The following is a 13,691-nucleotide window of genomic DNA, read 5'->3' as shown; positions in this document are numbered from 1 at the left end:
GGTCTGCAGGTTTGGATGGCGGGGGTTCCCAAGCCCTGCCAGCAGAAGCCTTCCTTCAGTGCTGTTCACCGCCCTGCTTCCCCATCATGGAGCATGCGTGCTACAGGGGAAAGCAGGGAGAGACAGCATGTGGCAGCAAACAGTGCTGGTGCAAGGCTTCTGCTGGTGAGGCTTGGGTAACCCCACCTACCCAGGTATGTGTGGTTGCAGTGCGGTGGAGGGGGGGGGGGGGGGAGGTGGAGAGCAGCGAGGCAAAATATGCCCCCTCCCCCAACTTTGGTTGCAGACCTCCACCCGTTATGCGTCTGGTGTGCGGGTGCTTTTACTACCATAAAATACAGAAGTTCCAAAAATGCAATTCAAAAATGTAATATAGTAGTTCATTGTAGATTTTATGAGCTGTATGTATTAAATTTATTAATGCAAAGGAAAGAAAAACTGGGGGGAGGACCAATCCAATTCCAGCACCAGGGTAAACAAAATTAAATTTATTAAGTCCTTAAAATGTTTATCGGGCACTCAACACAGATCTGTATTTCTTCGCAGAAGCACCTGCCTCAAGAATCAACAATATCAGTTTGGGTGATTGAGTAACAATGTTTGCAATTCCATGTAAATGGAAGTGCAAAAACAACAGCATCTTTAACAGAAACCAATACCAGCAAAAAAAAAAAAAAACAAAACCTGACAGTTAAACCAACTGAAGAATTGCTGTTGTCTAAAGCTTTGTTTGCTTCATTGTGGTCACTCCATTCTGTGTGAATTTACAACCAGTTCTTTCAGCTCATACTTTTTTTGCTGGTATTTCTCCCTCACTTTTTCTTTCCTTTGCGGGTTTTTGAATTGGGGAATTACAAGAGGACAATCGGGGGTCAGCTGCCAATGGCCATAGTTTTGTCCCCTGTGCAGCAAGTGTGGGACCGCTGCATGACGAGCTGCCCACAGATGACTGGGTTGGTGAGTCCTTTGATTAGCGCCGGCGAAGGAGCGTCGATGCTCATGGACCTGGAAACAACTTCATCGGTCCCGAATCATTTAACCACCATGTCCAAAGGAGTGGAGGAGTGAGTTAGGAGTCCATGCTGAAATGGAAGTTGTTTACAGCTGAACCCGAGTCGGCGGTGCCACTCCTAAACCCGTAAGAGCTGTCAGCTTGGAGTTTTTGGCTCCCGTGGAGGTTACATTGAATACCATCTGGAAGGCGCTCCAGGACCTAACGGTGGTAGTAAATAACTTTGCTTCACATATAATCTTATTAGTGAGCCACATGGATAACCTAATCGAATCCTTTGAAAATGAAAAATTGATACAGCAAATGAAGTTCTACAAGAGTAGGAAACGGTTAAGATTTTGAAAATGATAATAGACCAGAAATTTGAACAAAATGAATATTATTACAGATGATTAATATTGAGATTGTTGTTTTCCCAGAGTTCCGGGTATGACTTCTAAAGATTTCCTCAGAAATATGTCCTGAAAATTTTATTTTCCTTTGTAATGATTCCTCTTAGAAATATAAATTATTACTTAGTAATATTAATTCAAAAGGAGTGAAGCCTGTGAAACTGGGATTACCTTAATCAGTGGGATTTGGATTAGAGACTCAAGTGTTTGCATTGTTAAATAATTTCTGGTTTTAAAAGAGAAAAAATGAAATTAGTTGTATTATTTCTACTAATATTGGATAATAAGTATGTTTCCAACGAAATAAATTGAATATACACCGTTTTGGTTTTGAAGAACCCAACCAGACGATCAATGTGGAATAATGATTCAGATAAATAATTGGGGATGCTCAGTTTAATACCACGTTTTTTCTGTTTACTGTTGTTTAATTGATCTCCTTGTCTTGTTTCACTCGCCATATTTTGTGGTCTAACTAAGGAAGAGTATAGAATTACCTGATTGAAATAATTCTTGTGTATTACTTTTTCTGTATTTCTGGCAAGTTATTTTATTGCTTGTAAATTTAAATTCTTATAAAAAAAAGGAATGACCTTCTTTTTTTGTATTGTGTTTAAATCTATTAATTGTATTTTCAAGTATCTGGCCTACTACTTTTGCTGATACACTAAAATCATTTGGGTCAAGCCCCCCCCCCCCCCCCCCCATAGATCTTTCTAACCTTGATCATGGTTATATAGAAGTAATTCACTAATTACTTTGCTACATGTTCATTCTTGCTCTGCAAACAGATTGACTGCTTCTGTTCATTAACTTGCTGGTATAATTTACTGTGTGATGAGGAATCACCCTGTACATGTTAATGTACTTGAGGTGATAGTGGAATTATGAATCGGCGTAAAGTTTTTTTTTTTTTTAATTTCAAATAAGTTTTATTATTGTAATAACCAGATCAAGAGCAATATAGCAAGTTAAAAATATATCAAACAATTAGCAGTGCAAGTTTATACAAACAGTATCCAAAAAGGCTGCAATATATAACAGTGGAGGAGTGGCCTAATGGTTAGGCTGGTGGACTTTGGTCCTGGGGAACTGAGTTTGATTCCCACTTCAGGCGCAGGCAGCTCCTTGTGACTCTGGGCAAGTCACTTAACCCTCCATTGCCCCATGTAAGCTGCATTGAGCCTACCATGAGTGGGAAAGCGCGGGGTACAAATGTAACAAAAAAAATAATTAGTTCTGTATATAGGAATCAACAGTAAAAGAGAAAGAAGGAAAGAAAAGAAAGGACTAAGAACACAGAGAAGGAGTATATTTTAGGTGTATAAGAAGCATACTTTAGGTGGAGTAGTCAGGACACCAGGAAGGGAAACATGGTCCACAAAAAACTACAAACAGGCTAATTCAAAAAGGTGGAGAAGACTGAAAAAGAGGAGCCCAAAAAAGTGTGCATCTCTAAGGTTTACGTTTCAGTAGCCGGATTAGTTTTTTCCATTCTAGCCACTTGCCAAACTTCATCTAGTGAAAAGAGTTGGGAAGGTAATACAGAATCTTTCCATTTCTGTGCAGTGCAAACCTTGGCTATAAGCAGTAATTGTCTGATCAAATCTAAATATTTGTGGTAAACTAAATGCTGCAGTGGCATTCCCAGAAGAATGAAAGCTGGGTCCAGTGGGATTTCTGGAGTAGATTTATAATATATATAATTATCATTTTCCAAAAATATTGAACATGTGGGCATGTCCGCTACATATATGCAATATCTCATTATTAGGAGGATATATGTTAGCTAAGGTTATAAAATTACCATCCAGTTTCCCAATTACTATAACATTTCTACTGTCAGGATATTGCATGACAGATTCTAATATAAAGGGGCAGTCTTTGGAATTAAAATAGCCACTCCCCATTTCAATTTAGAGAAAGGAGAGTAAAATGCCTGAGTAACCCAAGCAGTTTGCAATTTTTCATGTTCTGCATCAGTAAAGTGAGTTTCTTGGAGGAAGGTAATCATAGCTCTCGATTTCCTAAGAGCTGATAGCACCCTTTTCTGCTTATGGGATGATTTAGCCCATTAATGTTGCAAGAAAAAATCTAGTCATCCTGGTGAAATGAAAAAAGCACATTAATATGTGGATATTGAAAAATTCCCTTCCTGATAGAGGGCAGTTTTGTACAGAGAGAGAGAGAAGAAACTTCTCTGTCTGAGAGAAAAGAAGCTTTAAAATAAGCTAACATAATAACTACAGTGGGGGAAATAAGTATTTGATCCCTTGCTGATTTTGTAAGTTTGCCCACTGACAAAGACATGAGCAGCCCATAATTGAAGGGTAGGTTATTGGTAACAGTGAGAGATAGCACATCACAAATTAAATCCGGAAAATCACATCGTGGAAAGTATATGAATTTATTTGCATTCTGCAGAGGGAAATAAGTATTTGATCCCTCTGGCAAACAAGACCTAATACTTGGTGGCAAAACCCTTGTTGGCAAGCACAGCGGGTCAGACGTCTTCTGTAGTTGATGATGAGGTTTGCACACATGTCAGGAGGAATTTTGGTCCACTCCTCTTTGCAGATCATCTCTAAATCATTAAGAGTTCTGGGCTGTCGCTTGGCAACTCGCAGCTTCAGCTCCCTCCATAAGTTTTCAATGGGATTAAGGTCTGGTGACTGGCTAGGCCACTCCATGACCCTAATGTGCTTCTTCCTGAGCCACTCCTTTGTTGCCTTGGCTGTATGTTTTGGGTCATTGTCGTGCTGGAAGACCCAGCCACGACCCATTTTTAAGGCCCTGGCGGAGGGAAGGAGGTTGTCACTCAGAATTGTACGGTACATGGCCCCATCCATTCTCCCATTGATGCGGTGAAGTAGTCCTGTGCCCTTAGCAGAGAAACACCCCCAAAACATAACATTTCCACCTCCATGCTTGACAGTGGGGACGGTGTTCTTTGGGTCATAGGCAGCATTTCTCTTCCTCCAAACACGGCGAGTTGAGTTCATGCCAAAGAGCTCAATTTTTGTCTCATCTGACCACAGCACCTTCTCCCAATCACCTCTCGGCATCATCCAGGTGTTCACTGGCAAACTTCAGACGGGCCGTCACATGTGCCTTCTGGAGCAGGGGGACCTTGCGGGCACTGCAGGATTGCAATCCGTTATGTCGTAATGTGTTACCAATGGTTTTCGTGGTGACAGTGGTCCCAGCTGCCTTGAGATCATTGACAAGTTCCCCCCTTGTAGTTGTAGGCTGATTTCTAACCTTCCTCATGATCAAGGATACCCCACGAGGTGAGATTTTGCGTGGAGCCCCAGATCTTTGTCGATTGACAGTCATTTTGTACTTCTTCCATTTTCTTACTATGGCACCAACAGTTGTCTCCTTCTCGCCCAGCGTCTTACTGATGGTTTTGTAGCCCATTCCAGCCTTGTGCAGGTGTATGATCTTGTCCCTGACATCCTTAGACAGCTCCTTGCTCTTGGCCATTTTGTAGAGGTTAGAGTCTGACTGATTCACTGAGTCTGTGGACAGGTGTCTTTCATACAGGTGACCATTGCCGACAGCTGTCTGTCATGCAGGTAACGAGTTGATTTGGAGCATCTACCTGGTCTGTAGGGGCCAGATCTCTTACTGGTTGGTGGGGGATCAAATACTTATTTCCCTCTGCAGAATGCAAATAAATTCATATACTTTCCACAATGTGATTTTCCGGATTTAATTTGTGATGTGCTATCTCTCACTGTTACCAATAACCTACCCTTCAATTATGGGCTGCTCATGTCTTTGTCAGTGGGCAAACTTACAAAATCAGCAAGGGATCAAATACTTATTTCCCCCACTGTATAAGACTTTAGCATATGCATAATCCAAAACCAGAAATAATGTGGTATAGCGGAGGGAGAGGTGGTATGAACAGCCAAGAACCACCCACCTCCAGCCACCTAAAACAGAAGATAAAGTGCACATGTTTCGGAGGCACTCAAAACCAACAATTGGAGCAGCTGGAACAAAGATAAAGGTACATATTAACAAGATATGGAGCAGCTGGAACAAAGATAAAGGTACATATTAACAAGATATATCAAACATAAGAAGTATCAAAAAAGTGTTATTTAACTTAGAATCTCCAATATTTAGGAGGGCATCAGGTAGACCAAGTGCTAAAAGATACTTCATGGTGGAGCAGTGGTATCCACTGTTGTGTTAGCGTCATTCTGTATGTCATTCAGATTTAAGTGTCAATCCTTAGAATTTTTCCAACGATTAGGACCTGAATCCTTCCTGTGCAGCGTCCCGCCTGTGCATACACAGGAAGTTACATCGGGGGGGGGGGGGGGGGGTGAGATGCTGCAAAGGGAAGTATCCGGGTTGACCCATGCAGCCTGTTACCACTACTGCTGCTGGCACCTGTGAAGGACTTGCAGGTTTTTGTGAACTGGGGAGGAACGAAGTGGGGGGGGGGGGGGGGGGGGGAGGTACTGGACTCAAGGAGAGGAAAGGGAGAAGTGCTGGACGTTTATGGGAGAGGGGGACAGGAGTTTTGCCAGACCTTGGTTGAAAGAACAGGGGAAAGAGGGGGGACTTGTCAGACCATGAGGGGGTGGGGATTTGGGGGGGGGGGGGGGGGAAGCAGAGATACTGGATTCATGGGGAGGAGATGGGGAAGGGAGAGGTGCTGGACCTATGGAGAAGAGATGGAGGAAAGCAGAGGAAGAGATGCTGGATGTGTGAGGAACAGGAGAGATGGCAGGACCTTGGCTGAGGGAACAGGGGATAGAGGAGGGGACATGTCCCACCACCCTTCCATGGTATGACATGTCAGATCATGGGGGCTGGGGAGAGGGAGACGTCAAATTGTGGGAACTGGGGGGGGGGGGGTAAGAGGGAGACGTCAAATTGTGGGAACTGGGGGGGGGGGGGGGGGTAAGAGGGAGACATGCCAGATTGTGGGGGTGGAGGCAGGGGAGAGGGGAGACCTGTTAGATTGTGGGGTCTGGGGGAAATGACAGACCAAGGGGTAAGGAGAGAGTGAACATGAGAGAGAAATGCTGGATTGCAGTTGAAGGAGGGGAGATAGGGCTACACAAACTTTGATGCTATGGTCCTTCCCAGGTAGGTGGTAAACCACAGCTGGCTTTCACTTCCTGTGCTTGATTTACTGTCTACTTAACCCAGGAAGGATCAGGGCATTGGGATTTGTGTAACTGCATCTTCTGGTTCCCTCCAAGCTTCTGCCCTGCTGAACACTAAAGCTGCACTTTTTGTTGGTGGTGGTGTTGGGGGAAGGAGAGAGGACACAGGAGCTGGTGAGTCATAAGAGGGAAGGAGAGAGAGGGGAGGGCATGGAGTTGCTGCACCATAGGGGAGTAGGGAGACGGAGAGAGGATAGGGAATTGCTGGATCATAAGGGGGGAGAGGGGACAGGGAGTGCTGAACCATAGGGGTGAAGGGGGAGGGGGACAAGGAGATGATGGGCCATATGGTAAGCCATGTTGTAAAAAAAAGCATTGTATCAGAATGTTCTAATCGTGTGCTTATTAGATATTCCATCACTATTATGCTTACATCATATTATATCTTTGTTATTTGAATTTCAGTGCTGTTAAATATGTATATTTTTGATCCTGTTTCATGGTGGTCCTATTATTAGGTCTCAATTTGCTGCCTTCAAGTTTTCCTCTTTCATTCTGTGTATGACTTTACTTGTTCATTTTACTATTGTTATGCTGTTAACAAAATTGTAAGTTTTATGTTAAACGATACCTGTTGTACACCGCCTTGAGTGAATCTCTTCATAAAGGTGGTTAATAAATCACAATAAATTAAAACATAGGGAAGAGGGAAAGGAAGAGGGAACGGGGAATTGCTGGACCATAGGGGTGAAGGGGAATGAGAGTAGAAAAGGAAACGCCTGACCATAGGGTTCGAGAGGAGAGAGAGGGTAGGGGAGGGACAGTGAGATACTGGATCATAGGGGTGGAGGAGAGAGAAGGGTAGACAAGACAGGGAGATTGGCTACAAGTGTGGGTGGAGAAGGACAGGAAATGTTGAACTACGGGAGGGGGGATATTTGGCATGGTGGAGCCATGTTGGATTGACCATAGGAAGATGATTTGAGAAGAGAATGGTGAGTACAGAGGGAGGAAGCGAGTGAAAGAGGACAGCATAGGAGACCAGGGAAAGAATGAGACGAGAGCTAGAGAAGGAGACGGACAAGTTGATAGGTAAGGGAAATAGGGTGAAATTTGAGTGGGCAGACAGAAAGAGAGAGAGGAAGTATGTCAGAGACAGATGTATTGAGAGAATGGAAGCAGATAGGAAGAAAGTGGAGAAAGGACAAATTACAGCACCCACTGGAAAGAGCAGAAGACAAGACAATGAAGCAGAAAAGAAAAAAAACTGGGACCAACATGCTTGGGGAAAAAATAAAATGCCCAGTCAACATAGGTAGAAAAAGTGTTTTATTTTGAATTTATTAGGGAGAATATGTTAGCTTGGGAAAATGTGCATTGCGGATGTTTTTGTGTTTTGTTCATTATAAGAGGTAATATATTTCTGTTTTTATTTCTCCTTTGTTATGGTAACATGGTAACGTAGATGAAGGCAGATAAGAATATAAGCATTGCCATACTGGGACAGATGAAAGGTTCATCAAGCCCGGTATTTTGTTTTCATAAGTGGCCAATACAGGTCACAAGTACCTGGCAAGGTCCCAGAACAGTAAAACAGATTTTATGCTGCTTATCCTAAAAATACCTGCTTGAAAAACTCTGATAGTCAGAAGTTCACAACTAAATGTAAGCAGTGGATTTTCTCAAGTCCATCTTAATGATGTCTTATGGATTTTTCTTTTAGGAAATTATCCAAACCGTTTTTTAAACCCTGCAAAGCTAACTGCTTTTACCACATTCTCTGGCAACAAATTCTAGAGTTTAATTATATGATACCTTTCCACACTTACAAACTGTCTGAAAGTTTCTGTTTATTTTTAAATAAATGTTTACATTTTTAAATTATGTTTTGTGTGTTTAAATCTCAACCCAGGCAAAGACTAAAACACAGTATCAAGTCATTTTAATAAAATCAGTGTTTAGACCGATTTGTTGTGTTTTACCTTTAATTTTCTGTGGCCAACCCCTAGTCATTTTTTGCAGTTCTTGTTCTTGGTGTTTTTCTCTTTGTGTTGTAAGGTATAGATGTTTCATTTCCTAAATAGTTCACTTCTACTTGCTGAGTGGTTTTGATGCAAAGTTTGCACCAAGTAATTTTTTTCTTTTGTTTCTACAGCTTTGTATTCTATCATCTTGTTCTGTGTGTTTTGTGGATTCCTTTTGTTTACTTTTATTATGAAGAGAAGACTGAAGATGATGGGAACAGTTGTTCAGTAAGTTTATTCACATGAAATGTACTATGTGACCTTTTAAGTTGATCAATACAGTAGAGTAATACTTACAATGTCAGTTGTTTACAGTGGTTCCAGTTACTTTGACTAGGTACTGAATTATAGTTTACCTTTTCTTGAAATCAAGCACTACAACTGAAATGTCTGTTATGCACACTTAAGGGCCCTTTTACTAAAGTGTAGTTACCGTGCATTTATGCAAAAGATAAATTTGTTGGAAGTGCAAATCTAATGTGGCAACTATTAGAGGGCATACCCAGCTTGTCCTTTAAAGTTCCAGCGTTCAGATGTTCATTAGAGCATGATACTCTGTTAGCAGTTAGGAGGTGCTATATGGACCTGTGCTAACCTCACAAGTCAAAAAAACCCTACAATGCCACAGATCTGAAAAATCTTGTTCTGTCTGTGGTCAAAAAATACATCAAAACAATTATATTCTAAGTAATGTTATGTCAGTTCTAAGTGTGTAGATCACTACTGGAGCAAGATCCGCTATCCAATATATACAATTACACTTAACTTTCTTAAATGGTGCTTGTTGGATACTGCTCTCTGCTGTGCGGTCCTTCACCTGCTGCCCCGAGCTGACGATCGCCAGCGTTTTGCTGCTTCTTCAGGGTCTCGGGCTGCAAACAGGACACGAGCACAGCTCTCCATGACAGCCGAGACCCTGAAGAAGCAGCGAAACGCTGGCCATCATCGGCTCGGGGCAGCAGGTGAAGGACCGCACAGCGGAGAGCAGCATCCAACAAGCACCACGTAAGAAAGTTAAGTGTAATTGTGTATATTGGATAGCGGATCTTGCTCCAGTAGTGATCTACACACTTAGAATTGACATATCATCACTTAGAATATAATTCTTTTGATGTATTTTTTGACCATAGACAGAACAAGATTTTTCAGATCTGTGGCATTGTAGGATTTTTTGGCCTATGATGATGAGAAGACCATTGTGTCTGTTTTAGCTCCGTGAGATTAATTGTTGATCTCTGAGCTCCTTGAGGCCTTTTTCCCTATAAACAGAGTCATTTTTCATTTTTTGGATTTCTCTGATGGTTCTAGATTTTGTTGTGTTTTCCACACCACTTCTGTAGTTCTATAGTTGATTCTAACCTTACAAGTGCTATTAACATGTGGTATATGCCTGTCTATGTCCATTCTCCAACCATGCTTTGCCTAGTTACAACATACTATTAACATATGAATTTGCATGTGCTAACTGCTAATTTAGGGATTCTTTTACTAAAGTGCATTAATGGATTTAGTGTGTGCTAAATGCTAAGAAGTCCATTTTATACCAATGGTGTCTTGGCATTTAATGCACGCTAAATCATTAGCTCACCTTAGTAAAAGGACCCTTCATGTGGAAATAGTTACTGTGCTTGTGCAGTAACAATTAATGTGTGCTAATTTGCACTTTAACTGCCTAGCACATAAGTAATGCCACACTGGGAAAAGACCAAGGGTCCATCGAGCCCAGCATCCTGTCCACGAAAGCGGCCAATCCAGGCCAAGGGCACCTGGCAAGCTTCCCAAATGTACAAACATTCTATACATGTTATTCCCGGAATTGTGGATTTTTTCCAAGTCCCTTTAGTAGCGGTTTATGGACTTGTCCTTTAGGAAACCGTCTAACCCCTTTTTAAACTCTGCCAAGCTAACCGCCTTCACCACGTTCTCCGGCAACGAATTCCAGAGTTAATTACGTGTTGGGAAAAATTTTCTCCGATTTGTTTTAAATTTACTGCAGTGTAGTTTCATCGCATGCCCCTAGTCCTAGTATTTTGGAAAGCGTGAACAGATGCTTCACATCCACCTGTCCACTCCACTCATTATTTTATATACTTCTATCATGTCTCCCCTCAGCCGTCTCTTCTCCAAGCTGAAAAGCCCTAGCCTCCTTAGTCTTTCTTCATAGGGAAGTCGTCCCATCCCCGCTATCATTTTAGTCACCCTTCGCTGCACCTTTTCCAATTCCACTATATCTTTCTTGAGATGCGGCGACCAGAATTGAACACAATACTCAAGGTGCGGTCGCACCATGGAGCGATATAATGGCATTATAACATCCTCACACCTGTTTTCCATACCTTTCCTAATAATACCCAACATTCTATTCGCTTTCCGAGCCGCAGCAGCACACTGCCATTTAGCCGCCCAGTCTCCCAGTCTGGTAAGGTCCTTCTGTAATTTTTCACAATCCTGTCGCGAATTAACGACTTTGAATAACTTTGTGTCATCAGCAAATTTAATTACCTTGCTAGTTACTCCATCTCTAAATCATTTATAAATATATTAAAAAGTAGCGGTCCTAGCACAGACCCCTGAGGAACCCCACTAACTACCCTTCTCAATTGTGAATACTGCCCATTTAACCCCACTCTCTGTTTCCTATCCTTCAACCAGTTTTTTAATCCACAATAGGACTTTTCCTTCTATCCCATGAACCTCCAATTTCCTCTGTAGCCTTTCATGAGGTACCTTGTCAAACGCCTTTTGAAAATCCAGATACACAATATCAACCAGCTCCCCTTTGTCCACATGTTTGTTTACTCCTTCAAAGAATTGAAGTAAATGGTCAGGCAAGATTCCCCCACAAAGCCGTGCTGACTCGGTCTCAGTAATCCATGTCCTCGGATGTGCTCTGTAATTTTGTTTTAATAATAGCCTCTACTATTTTCCCCGGCACCGACGTCAGACCTCACCGGTACCTATAATTTCCCGGATCTCCCCTGGAACCTTTTTTAAAAATGGGCGTTACATGGCCACCCTCCAATCTTCCGGTACCACGCTCGATTTTAAGGATAAATTGCGTATCACTAGCAGTAGCTCCGGCAAGCTCATTTTTCAGTTCTGTCAGTACTCTAGGATGAATACATCCGGTCCAGGAGATTTGCTACTCTTCAGTTTGCTGAACTGTCCCATTACGTCCTCCAGGTTTACCATGAAGTCTCCGACTCGTCCGCTTGAAATATCATTTCCGACACCGGTATCCCACCCAAATGTTCCTCGGTGAAGACCGAAGCAAAGAATTCATTCAATCTGTCCGCTACGTCTTTGTCTTCCTTGATCGCGCCCTTTTACCCCAGTCCATCCAGTGGCCCAACCGATTCTTTTGCCGGCTTCCTGCTTTAATATACCGAATAATTTTTTTACTATGCTTTTTTGCCTCTAATGTTATTTTTTTTTCGGGGGGGTAAATCCCTCTTGGCCTTCTTTATCTGCGCCTTGCATTTGCTTTGTCACTCCTTATGCTTCTTCTTGTTATTTTCAGACGGTTCCTTCAACCGTCCTTGTTTGAAGGATGTTTTTTGGCCCTAATAGCCTCGTTGCACTTCATCTTTTAACCATGCTCATTTGCTCTTCTTTACACCTTTGTAAATAAATGGGAATACATCTGGTCTGGGTTTTCAAGATGGTAATATTAAATTAAATCAAGCATAAACCTTAAATCCTAAGCTTTGCGCTGATCCTTTTAGGTTGTTTTTAACCATATTCCTCATTTTATTATAGTCACCCTTTGAAGATGAAATGCTGCTGCAGTAAATTCTTTTGTGATGTCACTCCAAATATTCGCACAAATTTGATCTAGTAGACCCAACAACGTTACCTCTCGTACTATGTCCTGCATTCCACTAAGACTAGATCTAATAGTTCCCTCTCTTGTCGATTCCTAAACCAGTTGCTCCAAGAAACATTCATTTATTACGTATAGGAGTTTTAACCACCCTCACGCTCCCTGATGTAACATTTATCCAGTCAATATTGTGGTAATTGAAATACCCATTACTATACTATACTGTGCCCTTGTGCCAGTTTTCCTAATTTCTGTAAACATTCTTCATCTGTCTGTTTTTCTGTCCTGGACGGTGGTTACTACAGCCCTACCTGTATTCTCCTTCCCTTCACCCATGGAATTTCATGTAGAATTTTTATTTTGTTTGATTTAATTACCTCTTCCACCCAGGTCTCTGAGATGACTATTATATCTACCTCTTCATTTAATGCTGTATACTCTAACTCTTGCATCTTATTTTTTTAAGCTTCTTGTATTTGTATAATAGATACTTCAAATTGTGTTTCTTTTTTCTTGCATCTACAAGCAGCTTAGAAGTTGATGGTGATAATTGCTTCCTTCACTCTGTTCTCCCATTAAACACCCTGGCTTTCTTTCACCATTTTTTAAACCTCTCTATTGGGATTCCTTAAATGTCCTGTTTCAGTAATGTTCTTCAATGATACTACATGCTGAGCCATGCAGTCCTGGGCAATTGTCTGCTTTCCCCCATTTTATTTTGAAAGCTACTATATCTCCTTTTAAAATGTTAGTTCCAGCAGCCTGGCTGCATCCCGGTTAGGAGGAGTAGATGAAATAGATCCAAGGTTACTCAAGGAACTTAGAATTGTTCTGGTGGCTTTTCAATGCTTCTCTAGAGTTGGGATTGGTCCTGGAAGGTCCTTCTCCAAAAAAGCAGAAGTAAGGAGGAGGTTGGGAACTACAGGCAGATTAGTCTGACTTCTATGGTGAGGAAATGGAGTTAATGGAGATGATTCTAAAACAGAAAATAGTGAGCTTTCTGGAACCCAATGGTAGGCAAGACCCAAGCAGCATGGTTTTACTAGATCATGGTCTTGTCAGAGAAATCTGATTTATTTCTTTAACCAGAGAGGGAGCACTAGAAGTGGTGTCTTAGATTTTAGCAAAGCCGTGAAACACGGTTCCACATAGGTGACTCAGATAATAACTGAAGACTTTGGTATGGGCCTTAAGTGACCAACTGAGTTAGGATCTGGTTGAATGGAAGACAACAAAAGGTAGTAGTAAATGGAGTTCAGTTTGAGGGAAAGGATATTGCTAGTGGTGTGCTGCAAGGATTGGCTTTTG

General features: G+C 41.8%; 1 protein-coding gene across 1 annotated transcript in view; it reads left to right on the top strand.

Moving 5' to 3' along the window:
- The window catches only part of LMBRD1 (LMBR1 domain containing 1), a 262,882-nt gene that overhangs the window by 52,456 nt on the left and 196,735 nt on the right, over positions 1-13,691 (top strand). Inside the window, 2 exon segments of the mRNA XM_030195170.1 lie at positions 8,692-8,721; positions 8,724-8,788. Coding sequence (XP_030051030.1) covers positions 8,692-8,721; positions 8,724-8,788 — 95 coding nt within the window.

The sequence above is a fragment of the Microcaecilia unicolor genome, chromosome 3 (genome assembly GCF_901765095.1).
Source record: "Microcaecilia unicolor chromosome 3, aMicUni1.1, whole genome shotgun sequence".
In the NCBI taxonomy this organism is placed as follows: Eukaryota; Metazoa; Chordata; class Amphibia; order Gymnophiona; family Siphonopidae; genus Microcaecilia; species Microcaecilia unicolor.
This window is presented reverse-complemented; position numbering and strand designations above follow the sequence as displayed.